The following is a 27,343-nucleotide window of genomic DNA, read 5'->3' on the forward strand; positions in this document are numbered from 1 at the left end:
ACCTACCTCGTTGCAGGCAGGAGTCTTCAGTCAGGCGCCACGCTCCTCCGCGCCTCCGACTTTTTTAATACACTCTAGTGTATGACAGACAATTATTAGTACCACGTGGATTCAGGGTGGACAGATTCGGTTCCGTTACTAACAATTTGTGTGCAATATACCTACATACATAATTCTTTAAATATTCAGAATATTTTAAATATTTAATCGACTCCCTATATTTTATACGATCTGGCCAAATGTGGATGACAAAATCGTAAAACATTGACGATTTAACGATCTGGTCGTGGGTCAAACTATGTTGGCCACATCATGAAATGCGACCATAATGAAATGATTGATTTTATTTTTTATTTTTTTTTATTTATACACTTTATTGTACAATACCAGTAATAAAAAAAAAAAACATAAACATAAACATAAAAACATATATAATTTAAGTTTAACATGGAGAACATGAATATTATGGTAAGTGCACAATTGGCGGCCTTATTGCTTAAAGCAATCTCTTCCAGGCAACCGAAAAATAAAGGACATGTACGATGCTGGTTAAGCGCGAAGACGCAATCATAAAGAAAAAAAAAATAAATAAATAAAATCAGGGATAAGAAAACAAAATCAAAAAAAAAAAATATTAGATAAATAGTAATGTATACAAAACTTAATAATATCAATATTACATACATACTACATCAATACTTAAAAAAAAAAAAAAATAATAATAATATAATAATAAAATAAATAAATAAATAAATATAATACAATTATATAACATCTTATATGTATACCTACATAAATATGCCAATAAATAAAATATATCATACTATACACAATATTAAACATTTTTTATATACTTAATACAAATACAGATTCATATAAATATATACAGATAAAAAAAAAAAGGTAACTAAATAGTGGAAAAAAAGTGCTCTTTGACAAGTGCTTTGAACAAGTGCGGTGATTTGGCGCGTCTGATAGTCTCAGGGAGAGAGTTCCACAGTCGAATTGCTAGGACGGTATAGGATGAGTTAAAAAAATTGGAATGGTGAATAGGGGTGGATAGGAGAAGGAGATCAGAAGAACGGAGGGAAAGGGAACTATTGGAATGTAAATATTGGAACTGATTCTTAAGGTAGATAGGAGTTTTCGGGTCAAACAGGATAGAGTACAAGAGTTGAAGGATGTGAGTATTCCGGCGAAGACGAATAGGGAGCCAGTGAAGTCTTTTGCGAAAATCAGAAACATGATCGAACTTGCGTAAGCCGAAGATGAATCTGATGCAAAAGTTTTGCAGCCTCTCGAGAGCGTCCAGTTGATATTCGTGAAGATCGGGATAACAGGAGTCGGCATAATCCAGGAAGGGGAGTAGAAGGGATTGAGTCAACGCAATTTTGGTAGAAATCGGAAGAAAGTTGCGCAACCGACGAAGAGAAGAAGCAGAGGCATACACTTTTTTCCGCACTTCCTTTACTTGGTCACACCAGGATAAGTTTTCGTCTAAGTGCAAACCAAGACTTTTCACCGTTTTACTGAAGGGAATCATTGTGCCGTCAACCATAACACTAGGTAGGTCTTCCCAGTTAATTCTACTTGTGAGCTGTCTACTTCCCAAAACAATAACCTTGGTTTTTTCAGGATTTATTTTTAAACCATGGTCTTTACTCCATTTAACGATGGTAGCAAGCTCAGTATTTATGCGAAAAATCTCGTTCGGTAGTTCAGATAAAGAGGCGTGCGAATATAATTGAAAATCGTCTGCATACATATGATAGGGAGAATTAATATTCTTGGAAATAGAGTTAATGAAAATTGAAAATAAGAGAGGAGACAACACGCCACCTTGCGGAACGCCAGCATTTACGTTGCACCAAGAAGAAGACAAGTCTTCAACCATGACACGCTGCCGACGTCCAAACAAGTAACTTTGAAACCAGTCAATAACCGTTGGAGATATGTTGAGCGAGCGAAGCATTGCTAACAAAACATCATGATCGACGGTGTTAAATGCGTTGCTAAAGTCAAGTAGAGAAAGTAATGTTAGCTGCTTGTTGTCAAACCCCCGGCGAATGTCGTCTGTGATTTTGATAAGAGCAGTAGTTGTGCTGTGACCTGGTCGGAAGCCAGATTGAAAAGGATTGAGGAGATCGTGAGTATTGAGGAAGCGACTTAGTTGCTCTTGTACTAAGCGTTCTAAAACTTTAGACAGGAAGGGTAAAATAGCAATAGGACGGAAGTCTGAAAGGGCAGATGGTTTAGGATTCTTGGGAAGAGGAAAAATGTGAGCATTTTTCCAATTATCAGGAAATTGGCCAGAGGAGATGGAAAAATTTAAAATATGAGTGATAATCGGGATAATGATAGGAAGGATAAATTGATCATTTCATGAAATGAGCAAATCTACGATATGGCCACGATATAATATAAGTATACTATGATGATGCATATTATAAACATTCGTACTTATTTTTTATTCGCCTCGTGACTCAACGATATTTTCGACGAAACATTCGTAAACGACGAAACATATTTTGTCAACATTAGTTCGTTGTCACACATTCGTCTTCCCTTTTATAATGTCCGGTGGGCGGTGACCACGAATACGCGAATCTCAACGTGCGCGAGTCACAGAACAAATAATATAGAGAGTGCACTGTTTGTATAATATCGCCGTCCCCGGAGAATAAAATGATAACAGCTGCCATTACCATAGTATATTATTGTTATGCGATATCACACCCCGGACACTCCATACAAAATCATTGTTTTGACAGTCACACTGTAGAGACTGCAAATGTGTGTGTTAACGTTTTATGGTTGGCACATTTGTGACTAGCGTAAAAAAAAATTCGCGTTTTTCTGATGAAATACATCCGTAAACAGCACAATATTTAACCATTTTCTACGAAAAACGATAATCACAAATCCAAAATAATAAAATTACTTTAAGTCAATTTGATTAATGTTGTCAATCTTCGTTGCGTTTCATCTAAGACGTCGTTGGTATCGTCCTTGCGGGGAAATGGGTACCATAACATGTCTGATCGTGCGGGGTGAGGTAAGTGTTTAATTTTGGCGGGAGGCGGAGAGTGTCCGTTCTGTAGCGTTTAGCTACAATTATGTATTCTGTGGCGATATTTAAAAAATAAGGAGAATTAAACATGTGTGTTTTTAACAAAAACATTTATTACCTACGTAATTTTAAGTTTGCCTACGATAACACTGATCATTTTATTATCTATAGACTATATTTTTACAATACTAGGTATAACTTATAAGTAGGTACATAAAATATTATATAAACAGAATAGGAAGTTTAAACGCTTCTGGCTTAAAGGTAAAAAAATAATATTTTCACACAATTATTTATGAATAAGCACTACTTACCTATTAATTAAAACAATATTAATAGAGAAACACTGTGCCTACTTACTCTTAAAACAAACGAAATAAATTATACTTATTTAACGGAAAACGAAGCCATAAATTTATATAAGTACCTAGCGCGCAGGTACGTAACCTGTAAGCTGCTTGTTTTATATTCAGTGCTATTATGCACACGCCCAATTTATTTTTATTGAAAAGACATTGAAGAAAAATTCATAAATGGTAAGAATGAGGATTTGAATATTCAATTTATATAAACAGAAAGCTGAACAGAATAGGTAGGTATATATAAGTTTTCAATGCGTTAGTTAAAAGACAATCTATTTTCGCACTTTCATGAATAATATAATTCAATTAAACAAAATCTAATAAGGTTTGGTAATAATTGAATAGCCAAACTTTCCATGTAGGTACCTACAATAGTTGTTAAAATATTAATTACCTATGTAGTGTCACAGTATAAATATCGAACAGTATGAAAACTCCCACCTAAACTTTTGAAACGGCTCACTCACATATCGTATAAGAGGTATCAACGTTGACAAGAGAGAATTTTAGTATAGTTGGTTCTATGCTGTTCCTCTTGCTATTTCGGTTATAGTCCGGGCTGTCTGGCTGGCCGCAGTGGTTGCGTTTATTAGTGCGCATCTTATCTGCACAGGAAAATATCCTTAATTTAAAGTCATTTTTTAACGCGTAATTTTTAATCTTTTGCCTTTAGATAGATCCATCCGACATACACTTTTTATTGTAACGTGACGTTTTTTTCGTTGTTAAATAGGTGCCAGACGCAATTTTTATTTCAAAATAATTAAAATATCATCGAAATAAGTGAAATTCCATCAACATGAGTCCCCGTGAAGGATAAGTAATCACTGTGTTACTTATACTATATATAATATTCATTTTACTATTTACAATTTTTTTGCAACAATCTACCATGGTGCCTCCTTTTCCCAACGAACCTCAAATAGGGTGTTAAATGTAAACTTGATAAAAACCAAATACATATCATCAAATTCATATTAATACCCAAAAGTGTAATAAATATGATAGCATCTATTAAAAATATTAGTTTACGAATTATTTAATATTTATTTAAACTAATATTTTAATAAGTATTAAAAAAGGATAATATAATATAAGTAATAAAGTTATTAGTTACTTATCTTTTAAGCGGACTCATGTTGATGTAATTTCACTTATTTCGATGACAATTTAATTATTTTAAATAAAAAATTGCGTATGGCACCCATTTAACAACGAATAAAACGTCTTGCAATAAAAAACTTATGTCTGATGGATCTATCTAAAGGCAAAAGATTAAAAATTACGCGTTAAAAAATGACTAAAGTTAAGTATATCTTCCAGATAAGATGCGCACTAATAAACGCAACCATTACCGCCAGCCAGACAGCCCGGACTCTAACCGAAATAGCAAGAGAAACAGCATATCAAAAACACAACTATACTAAAATGACTTTTTTTAAAACGTTGGTAGCTCCCGTACCAATAGGAATGCGTTTCGATGAAAAACTTTGTGCTTGTTAGTTTTATTAGAATGAATTGAGTAATATCATCATTTTCTATTTAAATATTTATTAGAATTATAATCAATGCATGATCTTTTTGTACAACAATATAAACCTACCCAACTTTCTTTCAAATTTTCTTCACTCAATCAATAAATTTGTCTAGAAGCATTATGAATACCTAATAATTATAATTTAAATTTTAAATGAAACATACATTTTACAATTATCAAGTAGGTATTATATAATTTATTTATAAAACTATTTTGAATTAACTATTCCGTCACTGTGGTGGCGAACGCGAGGGCAGAGTCGCATCTTCACATGGAGAGTGTCGTTCTTCGTCAGCGTTGTATTTGTATTCTCTGTCACCGGACTGGTGCTCAGAGCTTTGAGGTGTGGCACGTTCGTCTTGACTGGCTGTGTTGGCCTCAAGCGGTGCTCCGGAATTAGCAAAGGACATGCCTTCAGTAGAATAGGAAACTTCACCAGTACCGACATATTCTGATGGCTGATAACCGTAGCTGTTTAAGCTGGAATGTGAAATAAACGTCTTAAAGAAAACCTATCGTAATACTAGATGATTCAGCAAACGCAGTTTCGTCATATTTTTTATTAACAGAAAGTATAAAAAATAGTTTACGAATTACGACCAATTTTCAAACCTAGAATATTTATGCAAAATTTCATAGAAATTGTCAAAGACGTTTGTAGATAAGTTAGGCGAATGATTACAATGGTAGTGATTTCTAATACAGGTAGTATAGATTATTATTATTTTATCTGTTTCAAACATTTAGTAATGTCAAATATCTTACCTATTGGGCCAATAAGAAATATCCTCAATCGCATGATGAGCGTAAGGTGTATAAGCATGCTGGTAATACGGTGAATGATGTTGGGCGGGAGCATCGTACTGCAATGGGTAGAGAGGAGCAGTGGATGTTGGCGCTGAAGAACTTGTAGGAGGAGCTGATGTATACTCTAAGGGCGCAGGATACGCATGTGGTGGCGTTCTATACGGAACAGGTGAAGTATTGTTTGGTTGCGGTGGACTGTTCCCTTGGGAACTCCAATAGCTGCTACTTCCAGCCCATGTGTAACTGCCACTGCTGTTTGTGGCCGGCGCTGTTGACCTTTCCGTGGTTGAGTAGGTAGCTGGAAATTATAGATTTTTGATTTGATAGAATGTATTGAATAATATACAAAAAAAAATCAAAATATGTTTTACCTGATAAGTACCAGATTTTAGTAACGAGACACTTTTTTACGTAACATTATTCGTATAATCAAAATAGTATTAATTGTAATACTCACACGGTGGTGACAATGTTCGCGGCCGTGATGGAGGTCGTGGAGGATAAGGTGCTGGTCTTCTTGATGCAGAGTTACTACTACCGTACAATGGTTGCGAAGTGACGAACCAGCCACCAACTGAAAAAAAAAATTGTATTTAACAAAGAAAAACATGATAGTTACGTTATTGTAATATACAATGTTTTTTTAAGGATGGCCTTTTATTAATACTTTTAAACTTGAAGTTTTGGCATTAGAGATTTTTTTTTTAATAAATAAATTTTATTTTAAGATAATATACCGATTACTTCAGTCTCCAGACATATTTCTCAACATTACTACATATTTCGTGGTGTCAAAGATACGTGTTTGTATAAAAGTTATCATAGAACCGCTAATTATTATTATTGTACAATGACAGAAAGTAATAAAACTCACATTGCGGATACTGGTGTGGAGAAGAACTCTGTTGCGGGTAATGTGTCCCAACAAAATCTCTTTGATAATAGCCTTCTGGTCTTTCCTTAGCATCTAGGAATGCCTTAGCGAAAGGGTTATATTTGATCTTCAGTGACGTCACTTCTTCATTTTGATATGCTGTTACAGCAATGAACTGGGTTTCAGGAAATGGGTACGTCATTATCCGTCGTAAATCAGTACCAACTTTTACTAGGTGTACTCGTGGTTCGTACTTGTGTAGCGAATTTAACATTATCTGTAAGGAAAGAACTCATTTAAATTTAAACCTGTAACAATCATTTTACTTATTTTTAATCAGAAATCTGTAAACTTTATACTTCCATTCCGGTAAAAAAATATTTTTCAGTATTAAAAGTATTCTCGACATAAATATAATGACTAAAGTTATGTTTAGTTTATGAAGTAGGTATAATTATTTTAACGATTTAAAGAAATATAGCTGTAGCATGTGATTTTCAGTAATGTTACTGAAATAATCAGAAACGATATGTTAAATAATATGTTTGTAGACTTGAACTGTGTATATTAAATAATTGGTATTAACAGAAGTAGAATACAACATTAACGGTATCAGTAAACATAGCGCAGAGACAATAATTATTACAAATGATAGTGCGTACGCACACCCGCTAAATAGTTGGCAAAGCTACAGATTTCACACCGAGCCGTCAACATATGGATCTGGATGTATCAGATGTTTGCTTTCATATTCATTCGCACCATATCGAAGCGTGAGAAATGAATATGAAGTAGCGGTAGCATCGAAACTGTAGCATTGTAACACCTTCTTATAACTGACTTTCTAATGTCTAAAATCAGTAGGTATTCTGACAGTTCTTTGAACTGTTAATTAGGTATGCCTCTTTCCTAATGAGATCCATACTCCGGAGGCTCCATAGTCCATACAAAGAAAAGAGGTTACGGGTAAATATAAAATCAATGGTAGCTCAAACAATACAACGCAAGCGCATGCATCTTGTTATTATTCATCAGAACAGTAGGTTTGGGCGGTTTAAACAATGTTTATAATAACAAGTTTAAAATGATAATATACCTGTCCATTGCCGTTTGTTTTATTCGTAAGTTTGACTTTAGCAAAAGATATTGGCTCCTTCATCCAATGCGCTCCAAAGTTAGGACTCTCCGGGTGAATGTATATCGCGTTAGATGGAGGAACTTCTGCCTTGCCGCCGGGAACCTGAAAAAGTATTGATTCTTTATGATATATCCCATTTTTGATTACCCATAAATTCGTTGATTGTGCTAGTGGTCTTCCTTAACATGATATAGTATATTATAACTATAAACTCAATGTAATTGCAGCCCAATTCCCATTAAATTTAAAAAAAATAATACAATTAAACATAATCATGTGAATGTGGTAGACTAGAAATATGCTTTGTTCAAGATATTTGAATTTATATACAAGTTCTTGTAATTTCTCAATAAAGAAAACAATACTAACCCATTCTCCATTAACATATTTCCACCGATGGCTATCAACTTGAACAAATTCAAGTAGAACGGTATACATCGCCGTCGGGTCCAGCCCACTGGCTGTTACTTTAACTACGGGAAACATTCGTCTAAAACAAAAGATTTATGAAATGTTAGAACCACATAAACTTACAAATGTGCATCTCGAAGATTTTATTTAACGACTGTGTACATATTATTATATTCTGTTGTACTTTGAATAATGTTTGAAGCGGATCACCGTTTGTATTGTTTTACTATCGGCTAGTGAACGGAACATTTATATGATTACTAACTTCTACCCACGGCCTCGCTCGCATGATATCCCTATAGCGGATAGCCAAATGCATGTAGGTAACTCTCCGGAACGATTATTATATCTATATGAAAACCCCATCAATCAGATACTCTATTGCTGCTCGTCGGGCGGACATACGCACGAACGCGTTTTGGATTACAGCGCTATTTTAGTATTATTTTATTGCCTATATATTTGATGAGATTGACCTGGTTATTAAAAATTAAAACTCGATGCTGTAAAAATCAACGCGTGGACCGTGGTTGATGCTAAGTTGCACGTTAGTAGTAAAATTTATATAAGCGTTTCATCAATGACATCCATTTGTTAGTACCTACATATTTTATTATTACAAGTTCAAAGTACAGTCTTATAGCATAACTAGCTTCCGCCCACGACTTTGTACGTGCATCCCCGTTTTTCCCCGTTCCCGCAAGAATTTCGGGAAATCCTTTCTTAGGAGACGCCTAAGTTATGACATCTACCTGCATGCCAAATTTCAACCCGATACGTCCAGTGGTTTGGGCTGTGCGTTGATAGATCACTATATCAGTCTCCTTTGAGTTTTATATATAGCATAATACCACATAATACTTTCAGTATGAGACAGTCAAAACATCAAAACAAAGGGTAAATCATCATAATATAATATATATCTCGGGCGGTATCATTTAGAAGTCTTGCGCTAATCAGCAAGACCTACAGTGTTAATAGCTGAAAACTAGCCGCCCTCCGCACCCTGTTAGCACTCGCGAATGTGTGTGTTGGCAGAACACGCCCTACGTACACAAATAGTGATAAAAACAAATGAACAGATCCTATTTATATATCATAAAATACACAAAGTTGATTAACCCTCCGTCAGTTCGAATAATTTAATACGGCACTTAATATAATTACCCAAGGAATATAAATTATATTGTTGCGGAATGCATTGTTTCAATTTATACCTTACTTACTCGCATCAATGTTGTATTTTAACTTTTAATACTATTATTATTCGAACTGGCGAATGCTTAATGAATTTTAAGTCGGTTCCTACTCGTAAGAAGTTGATTGGTAAATGCTTTTACAAAGCCTAACAAGTTGTTTGTTATAAATGAAGGTATCTTTCTTTACAAAGATTAACTAGTGGGTATTTGTTACAATATAGGGCTATTTTATCCTATGAATATTAAAACGGTCCTATTTATATAGAATTTTGTAAAATATACAGTTTAATTACTACAGCTATTTCTAAATTGGTCAATAGGCTCTTCATAAAAACCTCTTACATTGTAAGCGGACCTTCGATCGAGACCATTACTTATTCTGTGGTAAGCGTGCGCGGAAATCACCTCGCAATTTTCTCTTTAAAGATTTAAATTTTCACTCAAAAGTTTCCTTCCCTAGCTGTTACGAAGAAGACTATTTCAAAGCAAGCCGCTATTGCTGGGGCACGGATGTCGAGACGCAGGAACACTCTTCGCGTTGTAGTCACCAGTCAGAATATGGTAAAATGTTTGCATCTCAATTTAGTATTGTAGCGTAATGTAGAGGTACTCATGATTTAAAAATTTCCATCATAATTATGGAACATGAACTATAGGGAGAATATAGAGCTAAGAATGAATACAGGCAACATCTATCAGTCAAATTTTTACATACCGTCCATTTTTAGTGACTATCATCTCATTTGTAAGAGTCTGGAAGCGAATCCATAGCTCACGGTCGTCCAAAGCGACATTCACTTCTCGTTCTCGACCGCTCCGTGATCCTCCACCACCAACTGTTGGCTCCACGGCACTTAAAATGTGTGATGCAGCCATGTCTATAAACAAAAAACGTTATTAGCAGGGCAAATAAGCTTTCCTACTACAGAGGGCTCTCTAGACAAGATCGAATCGGATCGGAATCGGAAGATCGGATTCAATAAAGTTCGATTCGACTGAACCCTGAATTGGTATTATTAATAACTAATGCAGTGATCGTGTTTTGATTGTGTAATTAATCCCGATCGAAAATATATATCTACTTCGATCTGGAATCTGGATATAAAAAATCTCTAGTGGCAGAGTAAGAATGAAAATGGTTGAATCAAAATCATACCTAATCAGGAGAGTTCCAAGTTTTTGTCGTTGCTCTATGTTTTATTAAAATGTACCTATGTCATTTTAATGAAACATGAAGCAACGTTTTCATCAATAATTTAAAAAAATATAACTGCTTTTAATGATAAATAAATTCATAATAATAATATTTCAATTAATTATTTGTGTATATATATTATGTTAACTACACATATAGAATTCAAATATATTAAATAATACTAGCTGTACCCGCGACTTCGTCCGCGTGGAATAGTGACTGCATAGTAGTTACCTACTACTTAACTTTTATTGAATAAACACGTCCTAACATAAATAATTAAAAGAACTGTTAGTAAAATTTAAATACTAAACTGATCTAAAAAATAAAAAAATAAATGCCTAATTAATTTTCTACGTAAAATTTATTTTAAATTATGTCATATTATTTTTTAGGCACCAGGAGGGAGAGGAGCAAATTTATTTACCTTCCTTCCTTGTATGGATGCTTTTGACAATATATTGTGCAGCAACTGAATGCCGAGACAAACGTCAAAACGTAAAGGAATAGAATCCGCTATCGATAGATACTAATTGTCATAAGCGTATGATACTGAGTACCGGTAACTCAGAAAAAAACAATTCGAGGACTATTAATAGAAAAATAGGTTTCTTGCGATTTTCGCCGAGACGGTAAGTTAATCGTTTCCTCCTTAACTTTTACCAAAATTGTAGATTATAAAATTATCTTTAAAAAACTTCACATACATTTTTTTCTAGGAGCCACTGTTTCTATGAAAAATCTATTTTTTCATTCATCGTTGATCTCAAAAATAAAAATTCCAATCACCAGAACGACTGGAAATTTTAATTATTGATTTTTAATTGTGTTTTGCACAATTTTGTTAAATTGCGACTGGATGAAAATTTTGTTCGTGGTCGTCGTCGTCGTTGGTAGGGTGAACAAATCCTTAGCAAAACAACGCTTATGACAATTATTATCGATAGCGGATTCTATTCCTTTGCGTTTTGACGTTTGTCTTAGCGCTCTTATCTTTCCTGTCTCACGCCTGCAGTAACTAAACCGTATAGACCGTTCAATAAAAATTAAATTAAAAAAACTCAACGCAACGAAGAAAAGTGCATAGAAAGAGGAATAAATAATTTCACAAACTTCCCGAAGATCTTTAAAAATAAATATAATAAAAAAAAAATTATTTATTCCTTTTCCTTCGTTGCGTTGGGTTTTATTTTAATTTTAAACTTCGGCTTCTTATTTTCATGTAATATTTTCAAGTGAGCGAGACCTACTTCTACCTCCATAATACATTCCTACATCATATTGATACCTATCTATAAGTTTGTTGCTCCTTGACATCTTTTAAGTTGAGCCGTAACCGTGCATAAATTTGGACCACAGTGGCAAAAGAAGTGGTATATTTAAGAAAAAAAATTGCCAAGGGCCAGGCCTATGTGGCTTTGAGAAGAGTTCAAAATTTCCAGGGTGTGGCTGTCCTCTCGCTCCCCTATCCCCCTCTTCTTTCACAGACTTTCAACCCTTCCCTTTCCATCCCTAGTAAATGGCAGAACCGATTTTGATGTAAATAATATTATCTAATTGTACCTGGCTATATGTACACGTCATATCCTATCGTTTGATGCTCCATTTGGTTTATTTATCTAACCACTGTCACCCCTAAAGTGCCCTATATGTAATAAACGGACGAACCGATTTCGATAAAACATTACTAATTGTAATTCACCCGTTATGCACATTCATTTGATATATCACTAAGGTATATTTGACAACATTCGTTTCTTTCATTCCCACTTATACCTATTTATAGCCTCGTAACGCCCAGGCTATTTTTACCAAACATTGGCTTGCAGCCCAAGTACCTTTTAAAAGGTTCACATGGTGCGGACCCAGAGGTGATGAAATCTAAAAAAAGTGCCTTATTATTTCCGTATGAGCGTGGGATTTTTTCTGCATGTAAATGTATGTCAGTGGAAGGTTTTGAGACACTAAATAACCCCAAATTCGTTATTCTTTATTTAGGCATATGGGCTTTAATGTATTGCAAAACCCGATTTCGCAAAATTCGTATTTTTGATATTATTGATTAGCGGTAGACAATATAGGGTTTATTTTATATTACAAAAAACAATGAACATAAATATTTGGATTAATTAGTCGATTAATAAGTCATTAAAATTTTGGAAGGCATGTCCTTCCAAAATTTTAATGACCAAAAACATATCTCACACTTACAATCTGAGAAAAAAATATCAATTTTTGAACAATATGATCATTATTAACCGACTTCAAAAAAAAGGAGGAGGTTATCAATTCGGCCGGTATATTTTTTTTTTTTTTTTTTTTTTTTATGTATGTACACCGATTACTCCGAGGTTTCTGAACCGATTTACGTGATTCTTTTTTTGTTCGATGCGGGATGGTGTCGAATTGGTCCCATAAAAATTTTATTCGGCTAGGCCTAGTAGTTTTTATTTTATGAGCATTTTTGTCTGTACTCGATGACTTAATTTCAATGTAGCAAGTAACTTTGATTCACTTCCCGGTAACCGATTGAGCTGAAATTTTGTATACGAATGTAAATTGGATAGCGATGAAACATTATCATGACATGGAGCTGATCTGATGATGGAATCGGAAGGTGGCCATAGGAACTCAGTAATATATTGACTCAACTTTATCGAGTTTGGGCTCGTTTGATTCGTGTTGAAAAATACACTAAAAAGTATTAAATAAAAATAACTGCGTTAAAAACAACCGACTTCAAAAACGGAAAAGTAAGAAATAAAAAAGATTTGATATTATTAATTACTACATATTATTTTTATGTGCTATTTATTAAATAGGTTTGAAGTCGGTGCCAAACACTAAGCACTTAGTATTAAGCCCATGCACCGACATCAAACCTTTTTAGTAAATAGCACATAAAAATAATATGTAGTAATTAATAATATCAAATCTTTTTTATTTCTTACTTTTCCGTTTTTGAAGTCGGTTGTTTTTAACGCAGTTATTTTTATTTTCTGTACTTATTATTTTTAAAGGCTAGTTTATCACGTGTTTTAGGATTTCTATCAGAAGAAATCCACTTCCAACAGATGACAGAAGCAAAAATTAACAAGTTTCTAAATTGGACCCAAAAACACTATATAATAGCAACCCATATACCTTTTAAAATCAGAATGATAGTAGGTAAATTGATATAATATTTCTTTAGAACTTTTAAATACTTAATTTTGCAAATAAGAGTTAGTTTTAAATAAAAAAACTATTATTTTCAGATTCTTCAGAACTGGAAGAGCTTTCTTGGTTTTGGTTTATGTTGTAATCCTCATCTCCAAATAGTTCATACTTTTCTATATCTGACTGATTTAAGCTTCATCTATTTGCTCCAAATTTGCTCATCTCTCATTGGGTTACCTGAAAAGGATAGGTACTAAAAGATTCTGTAACAGACTAAATAATTTACTTTATATTATGAAGGAGAAAACGGTCTAAATCATAAGTTGCAAAGGCAAATCAAATTGATTAGTGGTTTATTCCCTTATACCTTTTAAAATCCAATAATATGTTAATACTCTTATACCTTCTAAAAGGTATCCAGATTTTACGAGGTTATTTTACACGTATATTCTTTATTTTCGCGTAAATCAAAATGTAATTATAATATTTACTTATTTGTCAACAAGCAGAGTAAGATACTCTCAGTTAAAAACCTAAGATTGCATCAATAATCATGGATTGAACTTACCACGTCCTCTAGTCAGTCGAGATGGCCAGACTTTTCGCCGGAAATTACATATATTTTATTTTTCTATTGGCACTATTGCTTAACCATAGACAAAAACATACTTTCCAGTAGCCGGATAAAAAACAGTAATTAGATTTGGCGCGTTATTTAAAATGTTACGGCGTTTTCAAATCAGATACTGTCAGATACCTTTAAAAAGGTACCGTGGGCGTTTATGTCATAAAGTTGGATAACAGCTTGGGCCGGTACCACTATCGAGCTGCATGCCTTTTAATAGGTATCTGGGCGTTACGAGGATAGGTATAGTAAATGGATAAACCGATTTTGATTAAATATGTCTAATTATACTTTACACGTCATGCCCTTTCATTTCATATGTCACTTTCATATGTATGTGTATGTCTTTCTTTCATACGACAACTTTAGTTATTCTCATTCCCACTTTTACCCCTATATACCTAGGTACAATAAATGGGTGAACCGATTTTGATACAGTTTATTTAAGAACCAGCGTCGGAAAATATGCTGCCTAACAAAAAAACATCATCTAATTCGGATTACCTGCTAGCGAGCTACGGTGGCACAAACAGATACACACACATAGCGGTCAAACACTTATCACCCATATTTTTGCATCGGGGGTTTATAAATATAATACGACATAACTTAAAGGATATTTTATGTATAAAAAAAATTTACCTAGAAATAAGTATAATTTTAATTTGACCCCTCCCCCCTACTACCTCAGCTTACCCCCCCACCCTTGGGGACTTTTGATATGATCACTTGGACATAACTGTAGCGTTTAACAGATAACTTACGTTTTATCGTACACTGTATAGTGTACCATAGAATGCCTTAGCAAATGTTCGCCGTGAGTACTTAAATGGTCATAACTTTTTTATTTATAAACCGATTGACATGAAATAAACACTAAATGTTAAATGAAGATTACCACAATATATTAGTGAAAACCGCATCTAAATCGGATAAGCCGTTTCTGAGATTAGCGTGTTCAAACATACAGACAAACAGACAAACGGACAAACAGACAAAAATTTTTTAACTACAGTTTTGGGTTTGGGATCGATTTAATAATAACCCCTGCTAATTTTTTTTTACATATTTTCATTGTACAGACACCACTTTTCTAGAATTTTATTATATGTATTGATGATGATGATGATGATTAATAGTATCTACAACATCCCACTGCTCGATGCTACGGGTAGGATGCAAGTTTTTCATGAAATTTATTTGAAATGAATATTGAGGGATTATGCAACGGATTACCTATGGATTACCGGTAAAAATTGGTGGTAATATACCTATGTAATATTCTTTTGTATATGTAATTAATTACATACCTATACAAAAATATTGTTAATATGAATTGCAGCTACATGTTCAAATAAATTTTTCTTTAATGGAAATGATGAATTATGGGAGAAAAAAAAAATTTATTTAAAAAGAATAATTATTTAAAACGGAAATCAATCAATACAAAAATTTACTCTACGGCAAAATTTCGATCAGAAAATTTCAGATTGTCATAGGAATTCCTAATAGTTTTTACTGTGTCATCAGTATTGTTACTTTGCATTTTCACTGAAAATATCTGTATGTCTCGTAACAAATATGACCCGAACAGTTTTGTAGCTTTGGTCTGGCTCACGATCTTCTCCTTGGATGTTTATTGTGCTCATTATCGTTGACTGACCGAACGTGTAGTTCAATGTCCTGGAATTTCTCCCAGTGCTTTTTTTAATAATTCGATATTACCTACGTGTTTACTGATTCTTTGATACTACCTAAATATAGAAAGTTTATGGTTTGTACTGTTTGACTGACGAATTAAAGAAAAACATAAACGTTTAACTTAGATATATGTATAAAATAAAAATTGTATATTGATAGATACTAAACATATATTTAAACTAGGTTTCCGCCCGCGGCTTCGCCCGCGCAGTCAAAGTAAAACCCGCATAGTTCCCGTTCCCGTGGGATTTCCGGGATTGCGTCATTTTCCCGGGATAAAAAGTAGCCTATGTCCTTTCTCGGGTATCAAAATATCTCCATACCAAATTTCATGAAAATTGGTTCAGTAGTTTAAGCGTGATTGAGTAACAGACAGACAGACAGACAGAGTTACTTTCGCATTTATAATATTAGTATGGATAATTGTACTTCCATCGACAGAAAAAACTGGAAACTTTAATTACGTAATAAATGAAATTTGAAGGTCCATTTAACTAGAGTTTAAAAAAAACGGATGTAAATGGCATTAAACGCCATTTTGTTTTAAGCCGTTTTGTTTTAACTCTTTACAACGATGGTTTCTTTGTAAATTGCATAATTTGAAGAACAGTATAATATATTGTGATTTTACTAAATAACAATGTTGACCGTCTAGGTCAGTATCATGTGTCTACATTATTGAAGTCTTAAACAACAAGAAAACATCGGATACCTAAGTATAAAAGCAAAGTAATTACAGCACTAGCCAACTCGTCTGCAGCGTCATTATTCATCGTTTTACGACTCCATAAGGTATAAATATTAAAGTTGAGTCGTATAGATGAATTGCGAACATTTTCTTTTTAATGGTGAAGTAAAATACAGTGTACGACTATTGGTCCTAGTTTCGTATCTAAACTCACATAAAACGTACCGCCTTACAAAATATATATTCCTAGTACACCGCTCGATAGTTTTAATTACGTGCAATAACATTGCTTTTCATCGAGACCGGTGCTGCACTGGCTGCGGCCCTAAATTGAGTTCGTGTCGATCACCGATGGACACATGGAATGTCGCTTAATCGCTTCGCAGTGCCGTCGTTTTACAGATCCTATAAAATATCAAAGATAACAACGAATGGCTCGAAGGTTACTTCGAAAGGATCTCGAGACTAGCGATTGAAGGTTTATGACACACAGCTCATATAATATGCGATATGTTGAGGCACAATTGTCCCGTTCATATGATTTAGGTATGTAGATACAAATGTACACTGTTCTGTGAGGCGAGAGGTGCTAATTATCAAATGCAAGACGGACCAAACTTAAATTGAAACTATTGAAACAATATAGTCCGTGTTGTCTTTACCAATTTCAAAGTTTGCAGAACGACTGCGTAATGAAGGCCGAGAGGCTATGCAAATGGAATGATGCCGAAAACTCAAGTAAGTATTTTTAATGGTCTTGCGTCATCGCCGTTTCAAACTTGAAATTTTATTATCACTTGGCATGTATACAACCGTCAGCCTTGATATATTAATCAAACAATAGGTAAAAATCATATAACGCAACATGTGATCAATAAGGCTTGAATCTTCAAATAAAAATTATTTTCTTCTATTGACACAATAATTTGATTGCCTTAGGGGGCCATAAATACTATTTCCTAGCGGCTTCATTGTGAAGACGTGGCAATAAATTGATTGCTACCTACACAGCTTATAATACCAGATGGCACTCTCCAGTAGTGTAAACTGTAAATCCATAATTTTTATTGTAATATTTAAAACGACTCTTTGTTTTACAGCAAGTTTTATTTTTGAGTCTGTTTGTTAAGCTATGCTCAAGCTAACTTTACTTGATACGCGTTGATGTCTTTTGCTCTATTAAAATTACACCGGGGCAAAAAGAACCGCTTTTAAACGTTACTGATTTATCGTCCAAAAGTGAGATAATATTAATTATATACCGTATAATTAATGTTCTATCACATTTAAGCGGAGTCAATTACTTTCACTGAAAAATATTTAATGTAAATATTCAAATTCGGAAGCCGATAACGGCAATCAATCTTTTTTTGGGGGCTACATTTCAATTAAATTTTATTCCTCAATTCTGTGGTTGTCATAAAACTTTAGAGTTTGACGAGTAAAGCCCATTGAGGAACTCCGAATTGATATTAATTCAAATAACTCGGGTTAAAAAGTCAGGATTTTATGTGAGCTGTAAAAGTTTATTGTGGGGCTTTGTGGCGAAGCGGACGCGCCGATGGGCCTTCGGCGGCTGACGACGGAGCCCGGCCGGCGCTCATTGCGCCTTTGTACAATACCATACTGCGCACCCGTCCCTACTTTGTCTTATCTGCCACATAACTCTATGGGTGCAATAAAACGAGTTGTGACTCGTGGTGCTATTGCCTACATTTATAGCAATCAATCGAGGATAACGTTTGTCTTCCGTATCATTGGAGGCCTTTTATGTTTTATTTTCAAACCGATAAAATTTATGAATAACTCAAGAAATTTTTAAAGGTTATTTTATTCAGAAAATTTACATATCGATTGACATATATTAATTACCAGAAATCTTACTAAAATATGATAAACAATAACGCTCGTGGGAATGGATTTTACTCTTTCACGTGAAAAACATGGAACAGATTTTGATGATACTTTGTGATGGTGATTTGTGTTTCTTGGTTTTCACGTGGACGACCTAGCGCGCGTAAAAAGAAATACCTCCGTGGTACATCTAGTATTTAATAGGTATTCTATTGAATTCCTGTTAAATTCATTTCGTATATTTTTTTTTGCTTTATTGAAATAAAATTAAGGGATCGACTTCAAATAAATTTAAATTAAACAAATTTGGTATTTTCTTTAAACAAAAACAGTAAGTAGTTACTTGGGTGAATTGAAATTTAAAAAAAAAGTTCCAACCTTACATTTCGTAATTTATACCTACTCTTCTACAATACCTATAGGTATGTATATTTTAGAGGAAAATTGATTAAATAAGGAGAGATTAGTTATTTTCAGTCGACTACTCATACAACTGACTAGCGTGATTCTTATATCTTAAATAGTAATTATTTTACGATAATATGTTTTACCTTTCATTTGATTTGACTCTAACATGTGTTAGAATTATAATCAAACAAAAAAGTATTTTAAAAATACTAGCTGTCCCAGTAAATGTTGTTCTACCTTACTCTTGTTTTATTCTTACCACTTAGGGGTTTCAACAATAGATGTTGGCCAATTCTCAGAGCTACCCGATAATAATATGCACAGAAAATTTTATGAGAACCGGTGCAGCCGTTTTGGCGGAGTATGGTTACTAACATAGTAACACGAGAATTTTGTATATATAGAGATTATATGGAAAATAAAAATGCCGTTGATAAAAATGTTGAACTAAATAAATGCTGCTATACAGGAATACTCTAACTAACTAGTCACAAAATGACTCTCGAACAAACAAAAGCACCTGATAGTTCATCACAGTGAGGTAATATTAATTTACATTATGCATATTTATTGAACAATCAAGCCTCAGTGCTTAATTCTAGTCGAACAGTAACAATACTTATCTAGTGATTTACTGTTTATCATAAAATGAAACTACAAGGAGACATACCAAATGATAATCTAATATTATGAGCGAAGATAACAACATTGGCATTGAATATTTGATTTTTAATTATAACCACGGCTAAAACGTTTTAATTAAAACTTCTCAATAAGAATCTTTCATTTCGGGACACTATAATATACTGATGAAAATAAGCTTTCTTAGAGCAATAACCTTCTATCAAATAACATTATGTTATCATAACGCGACAGCTCTATAACACAATGTCAAACACATACTCGTAAGTATATACGAGATCCAATTTATTTAGTATGATCAATTATATAAATCAAAGTAATCGCCTAGTGCCTGGGGAGAGCCTGCTCCTAAGATATTCATAAAAAAATTCTGATTTATGAGGTCTCTACATGCATTTTTATATATTTTAGTAAATAATTTATTACTACATCGTGTCCTTAGATAAACACTGTTTATTAAATTATTTACTTAGTACAATGGCTTACATTCAATATAAATTTTATGTATTATAATATGAATTACGCCTGACTGCAATTGCTTTAATAAAAAACACTGACATACGATCGTAACTTTGATTATAATTAAAATTAAAATTGAATTATTTATGCATTTTAATTTATAGCAAGTCCATTATGAACGTCCATTTTTCATTATCTTTCATACTAAAATTATAATATTAATAATAATTTAATTTAAGGATTGATCTGAAATGCGCAATAACCAGCCACCTAAAAAGGACAAAAGAAACTCTACATTTCTAAAAGACTAGTAATGCGTACCTAAATTTAATAATAATTCACGTAGCAGCTTATAAAAGCTCATGAGGATATTTCATGCTAATAAACAATTCAAATATATATATATATACATTTTGAAGTGTTATTTTATAGTTTTCTCTTTCGAATTCGAATGTAAATTCTATTAAAAAATTAAAATGGTTAAACTTACATGCAACTTCTTTAACTTCACTCATTTTAGAAAGTTTAGAAAATAGTTTAGAAAATTTTTGTAACATGAGTAAGCTACATGATTCCCGAACTGAAATTTAAAAAAAACTTTGGTAAGAATTTACTCTAGTAAAAAGAATAAATGTATGAGTTTGTATACATGGGCTATTTTATGTGTGTTTTGGATTGTGCGGCTTATCCTCTTTTAAACGAAGCAAACTTGTTAAGAAAAAATTTCCCTAATGAAGTGACAACACAAGTTGCCTATATCATATATGACATGGCGCTTTAGAAGTACCTAAAGCCGACTTTTCCAATGTACAAGATTCAAGGATTGATGCATCTTAGCTTGTCTCAGATTTATCTTAATTATTGAGGCATGCCAAAATTACAAAAAATTGAAAGGTCATTCATTGCCTTCAACTTTGTCTTTAAAATTATCAGGTGAAAAGAAACAACATAAGGTTTTTTTAGTTTTCCGTCTTTCACGCGTGCTTTAGCTTTCCATTGATAAATCACATCTTTAGTTTTAAAATGATTTCAGTGTTGAAAAAATACTCATTACTGAAAAATGTATAACAGTAAAATAGATACGTAAATCTACCTACTTATAAAATAGATATAATAAATAAGATTATAAATACGAAAACGATCTCAGTGCCGCCTTTAAATTTACCTAAAAATTGACTGCACAACTTTTACACTTAATTTTGTTTTGTGGGCTAAAAACAAACTGAAAGATGAAAAAACTAATTTTGTTGTTTTTTTTATCGAGTCTTACTCGCTGAACGTATCTATAGTTAAAGAGCAATTGCATATCTTTTAATTTTATCTTATAATTTTTAAAACATCAAAGAACCACGCACGCATTCGCAGAGTTTCATAGATGCTCTAAGCAAAACTTATATAATTGAAATTAATAAATATATGAATTTATTTAGAAAACATAAAAAGATATCAAAACTAAGTCACTCTCTGCATTTTAATGAAAGAGCAAAGAAGATACGTGGTACGAAATAATACAAAGTCAGCCTCCTCATGAATCTTATTTCTAGACACTGAAATGAGTAGGAGTGATTTACCGTATATTTAGGACTCAGACGGGGCACATCCTTTGAATAAATTTTAATTCCTTCAACTTCCACAATAGAGGTTATTGTTACAAAATAGTGAAGTTTATGGTTGACGATGTGCAACATTTGTTCATGAAATGAGTTTGGTAGGGCCTGAGGCAAAAAATTCAACTTTTTTTTCTAGCTATAAAGGAAAATAAACGTAAGTAACAAACGTAACGTAATGTAAATATTAATTTTATCTATAGTTAAGTTATAATAAAGCTAAAGAGTTGGTTTGTTTGAACGCGCTAATAATAATTTGAAAAATTATTTATTATCTGATAGTCCATTTATGAAGGGAGGCTACCAATAGGTTATAGGTATATTATAATCGCTTTCGCTTGGTTCGTCTTGGCGGGGGCACTACCGTGCCCCCAGATATCATGAACGACGTTCACCCACGTCAAATTAAAGTCAAATCTTAAACGAATTATTATTTTTACTAGCGTTCCGCCCCGGCTTCGCCCGTGGTACATATTCACGTTTTCTCCACATAAGAACCATCCTCGTACTTCAAGGAATATTATAAAAAAATAATTAACGAAAGCGGTTCAGCCGTTCTCAAGTTATGCGCTTACCAACACATATTGCGATTCATTTTTATATTATAGACTAGCTTCCGCCCGCGACTCCGTCCGCGCGGAAAAATTAAGAAAAATTAAGATTTATTTTTTTTCTACGTATTTTTTCAGGATTAAAAGTATCCTATTTTATTTCCAGGATAATAAGGTATAATTATACTAAGTTTCATCGAAATCGAACCTTTAGTTTTCACGTGATGCCTTCACATACAGACAGACAGACAGACAGACAGACAGACAGACGGACAAACAGACAGACAAAAATTTTTTTAATCACATATTTGGGTTTAGTATCGATCCAGTAACACCCCCTGCTATTTATTTTTTCAATATTTTCAATGTACAGAATTGACCCTTCAACAGATTTATTATATGTATAGATTATTTATTTCACCCGGTGAATTTGATTCTTTCAAATGGGCTAGGTAATACTCGTAGGTAGTATAAATGAAGAAGGTATTTTACAATTCTAGTGACTACCGGAATTATAATTTCTCGAAAAAGAGTGATTAAAATAAATATAACAATATATACGATTTACTTAAATATCATTAATTAATACTAGTTACTAAGTTATCATATGCATATAAGAACATTATCTATTATGTAACTATAAGAAGGTTTCGCAATTTGGTTTAACTTAAAATATGTTGTGTAAATATGTAATCTATACATTATTATTATAATAAATATGTAGAAGGGTCAATTCTGTACATTGAAAATATTGAAAAAATAAATAGCAGGGGGTGTTACTGAATCGATACCAAACCCAAATATGTGATTAAAAAAAATTTTGCCTGTCTGTCTGTCTGTATATGAAGACATCACGTGAAAACTAACGGTTCGATTTCGATGAAACTTGGTATAATTATACCTTACTAGCTTTCCGCCCGCGGCTTCGCCCGCGCAGTCAAAGAAAAACCCGCATAGTACATGTTCCCGTGGGATTTCCGGGATTGCGTCATTTTCCCGGGATAAAAAGTAGCCTATGTCCTTTCTCGGGTATCAAAATATCTCTATGCCAAATTTCATGCAAATTGGTTCAGTAGTTAAGGCGTGATTGAGTAACAGACAGACAGAGTTACTTTCGCATTTTTAACCGACTTCAAAAAAAAGGAGGAGGTTATCAATTCGGCCGGTATATTTTTTTTTTTTTTTTTTATGTATGTACACCGATTACTCCGAGGTTTCTGAACCGATTTACGTGATTCTTTTTTTGTTCGATGCGGGATGGTGTCGAATTGGTCCCATAAAAATTTTATTCGGCTAGGCCTAGTAGTTTTTATTTTATGAGCATTTTTGTCTGTACTCGATGACTTAATTTCAATGTAGCAAGTAACTTTGATTCACTTCCCGGTAACCGATTGAGCTGAAATTTTGTATACGAATGTAAATTGGATAGCGATGAAACATTATCATGACATGGAGCTGATCTGATGATGGAATCGGAAGGTGGCCATAGGAACTCAGTAATATATTGACTCAACTTTATCGAGTTTGGGCTCGTTTGATTCGTGTTGAAAAATACACTAAAAAGTATTAATTATAAAAATAACTGCGTTAAAAACAACCGACTTCAAAAACGGAAAAGTAAGAAATAAAAAAGATTTGATATTATTAATTACTACATATTATTTTTATGTGCTATTTATTAAATAGGTTTGAAGTCGGTGCCAAACACTAAGCACGTTTCCGTTTTTGAAGTCGGTTGTTTTTAACGCAGTTATTTTTATTAATATTAGTATGGATACCTTATTATCCTGGGCATAAAATAGAATACTTTTTATCCTGGAAAAATACGTAGAAAAAAAAATTATCTTAATTTTTCAGTTTTATCCATAGACGTTGTTCTGTAGAACCGCGAACACACATTGCGTTACACGCAGTCGATTCAGCGCCCGCGCCGTAACCTGTAGAACCGAAAGCCGCATACATATATACAGCATATAGCACCGAACAGTGAAAATAAAATTGTTGTTTTTACGTTTTTATTGGCTCTCATGTGCCATATGAAAAATGTTAAAAAATAGCCGAACTGGTCTAACCGTTCCTGAAAAATTTTGCATAACACATTCAGCGATTCATATAAATCAGTATTTTTCAATCCTTGTTTAAAACTTATTCGAATAACGTATTACACAATCGTTTTAAAAATGTGTTCTATTGCCGGACTTTCGATTTTACAGGTAACTTTTTTATATTATTGTGTACCTACCTAATAATTTATTGTGCGGATAAGTTTTAACCAAGGATTGAAAAATTGCCCCTGATTTATGAAAAAGGCGTTATTTAGGAAGATAGAGAAGCAGCAAGGAAATAACTTTTAATTGCTGCTACCTATTGCTTTTTACTATATAGTTCCTAGTACCAGAAATACCTAGGTTTTATATGAAGTACATTGCAGCCACATCTTATCTTAATCTTAATATATATAAATTTCGTGTCACAATGTTTGTCCTCAATGGACTCCTAAACCACTTAACCGATTATAATAAAATTCGCACACCATGTGCAGTTCGATCCAACTTGAGAGATAGGATAGTTTAAATCTCAAATCGTTTTAGAGAAAGCGGGCGAAGCCGCGGGCGGTAAGCTAGTCTACATATATATTAACAAAGGTATATTGAAGAGCATCCTGTAAATATAAATGTAGAGCATAATGTAGAGTGTCTACCTAACTACCCAGAAATTGTTTTTTCGCGTTTTCTATACCTAAAGTCGAGGATGAAATGCAATAAAATAATAGCATATACCTATACATATCTTTAGATATAATACATAAGACGTATACCTAATACAAACCTTACTGATACATCTAGTGAAACAGATATATTCTAGGGCGGGTGTACCTACCTACAAAATTTGAGTACGTAGGTACGGAGGTACGGAGGTACCGCGGTAATGCAGTAGGCTCTTGACGATTTCTTAAGTATCAATGAATAATAATTATATATTATCAATAACACTTTGGTTATTTTCTGCGGTAGGTACCTACAGTTTCGGAACATTCGAAGGTCCTTCATCGAAGGATGTTTTTATCATGGTATTATATTATGTATTATGTAAGCTTAATAAGAAGACAATTGTATACTTAATACTATATTATCTAAGAATTATACTACAAAAAGACTCACCGAGTATAGATTCCAAATATTCCTGCTGATCATAAATATATTACCAAGGATAATATAAACATTTCAGTTCACTTCACTTCACAAGTGTAGTTTGTAGCGCAGACGCCGAATTTTAGAAAGTTCAGTAGATATATAAGTAAATAAATTGATATATAAATTTGTAACCAGACGTTTTCTATATTTTGTCACATATCACAAATCATTGCTGACGTGCCATCTGCATGAACAACGATCACAAACTCGACCGCACTACACTTCATTAGCATGTGTACAAAATAACGTACCCACTGCCTTCTGAAGAATACAAACGAGAACCAACTACATACCCTTACGATAAGATACAGAATCTCGAACCTTGTTAAAATTCAACTTATATATAGGTACGTAATTGCAGCGCTTACGGCGCGGTAATACAGACCATTTTTGTGTTTTATATCATGTGGGACATACTGATAGACGGCTACTCAAGCCACGCCCATGGTATATTGACATACAAACTGATTGGTGGCGATCCTCAGGCCGCTACCGCGACAATCGTGCGCAACTTCTATGGTTAGTCAGCTGAATTTTTTTTTATTTCCTTATCTACTACTTATGCAATATACTATGCATGCACTAATAAGTATTGAATTATAATAAATACATAATATTATATAAATACACATTCAACAAAAAAATATATTATGATTAGATTTATTTATATTGTTTTTTGTGAATTCATTATTCAACTTTATCGTAATATAATCGTCATAATTTATATGTGATGTATCAATCATTATATTATGTTTATTATAAAATATTACGTTAACAAGTGTTTTTGTTTCAACATGATTTAAAAAAAGTGGTTTCTTCGAGTAATTACGGAGTACAAGAGTAGGTACCTAGTTTATGGAATAGAGCCAATATCCATCTTCAATAATTGTGTAAGAATTATTTTCTTTTTGCAAACTAAATTGTAGAAATTTCCAGACTATATTAAAAAAAAATAATTTATCATAATCGAGACAGAGCTTGAAGGCACTGTAACACGTAGGTACAGGTAAAGGAATATTATTCACATAAATGATGTCGAAGAAGTTTTTATCACATTCACCCTAGAGAGTAGAGCATATTTTGGCTCTACCTATTCTACTTCTGCTTATATAAGTAAGAAATATAGGTACAATAGTCACCTCAATACCTAATTGTATTTGTAAGATTTTTACAAAACAAAATTATTCATATGATCACAGTAACACAAAAATAGATATTGTTAAAAAATAAAAGGGGTGCCTTGACTAAAGTGTTTAAATGAAGAGAATTTAAATGAATATAAAATCGCTTTACGAGATTATAATATATATGTATTTAGGTACCTACTTACCAAATACCTATAGGTAGGTATATAGTAATCATTTCAGTTGTTAGAAAAAACAAATTAACTTATGCAACATAATATGAATAACAAAAAATATGAATTTGTATTGATAAAGGTATACCTAGACCTAATCAAACTCATTTTTATAGGCTCTACCTTTTTTTCAGGATGGAATCAATTTACCTTCGTCGTGGAAAACTCCAGATTTTTCGTGGGAAAATGTCATTAATGTTATTACAAATGTATTTGTAACGAAAATTTTGTTGATATATCACATTTTAAATGTGTTAAAAGCTAAACAAATGATACGAAAACAATAAATGCATTAGTCTAAAGAACCATATGATGCTTATCATTAGCGATAATCTAATCACTTCCATTCAATTCCATACCTGAGAACTTTAAGTACCGAGTAAAAAATCTCGAAAGGAAAACACTCATTCAACCCTTTGTTATCTATTTCGGCGGGAACATACCATTGAAGTTTCACAATGAGTGCTATGCGTGTGTAACCTACTTATTGGTAATGTTCTAAACA

The 27,343-nt window shown here is 33.0% G+C and overlaps 1 protein-coding gene across 1 annotated transcript; it reads right to left on the reverse strand.

Annotated features, from left to right (window-relative positions):
* Positions 1-4,786: 4,786 nt before the first annotated feature.
* On the reverse strand, positions 4,787-25,664 carry LOC123692831 (T-related protein). The gene is made up of 8 exons (XM_045637628.1): positions 25,449-25,664; positions 10,114-10,276; positions 8,158-8,278; positions 7,747-7,890; positions 6,651-6,927; positions 6,234-6,350; positions 5,735-6,074; positions 4,787-5,449 (listed from the first exon to the last, which is right to left on the reverse strand). Exons 2-8 carry the CDS (start codon positions 10,272-10,274, stop codon positions 5,200-5,202), a joined length of 1,410 nt encoding a protein of 469 aa, XP_045493584.1. The 5' UTR covers positions 10,275-10,276; positions 25,449-25,664; the 3' UTR covers positions 4,787-5,199.
* Between the last annotated feature and the right edge of the window lie 1,679 nt (positions 25,665-27,343).

Source organism: Colias croceus, chromosome 6, assembly GCF_905220415.1.
Source record: "Colias croceus chromosome 6, ilColCroc2.1".
Taxonomy (NCBI): Eukaryota; Metazoa; Arthropoda; class Insecta; order Lepidoptera; family Pieridae; genus Colias; species Colias croceus.

Bases quoted from the DNA above. Each gene is read 5' to 3' on its own strand.
- LOC123692831 (XM_045637628.1), bottom strand. From the start codon at position 10,274: ATGGCTGCATCACACATTTTAAGTGCCGTGGAGCCAACAGTTGGTGGT. The intron at 8,279-10,113 runs GTATGTAAAAAT...CTTTTGTTTTAG, and splicing joins ATAGTCACTAAAAATGGACG to ACGAATGTTTCCCGTAGTTA. The intron at 6,075-6,233 runs GTGAGTATTACA...TATAATTTCCAG, and splicing joins GCGAACATTGTCACCACCGT to CTACCTACTCAACCACGGAA.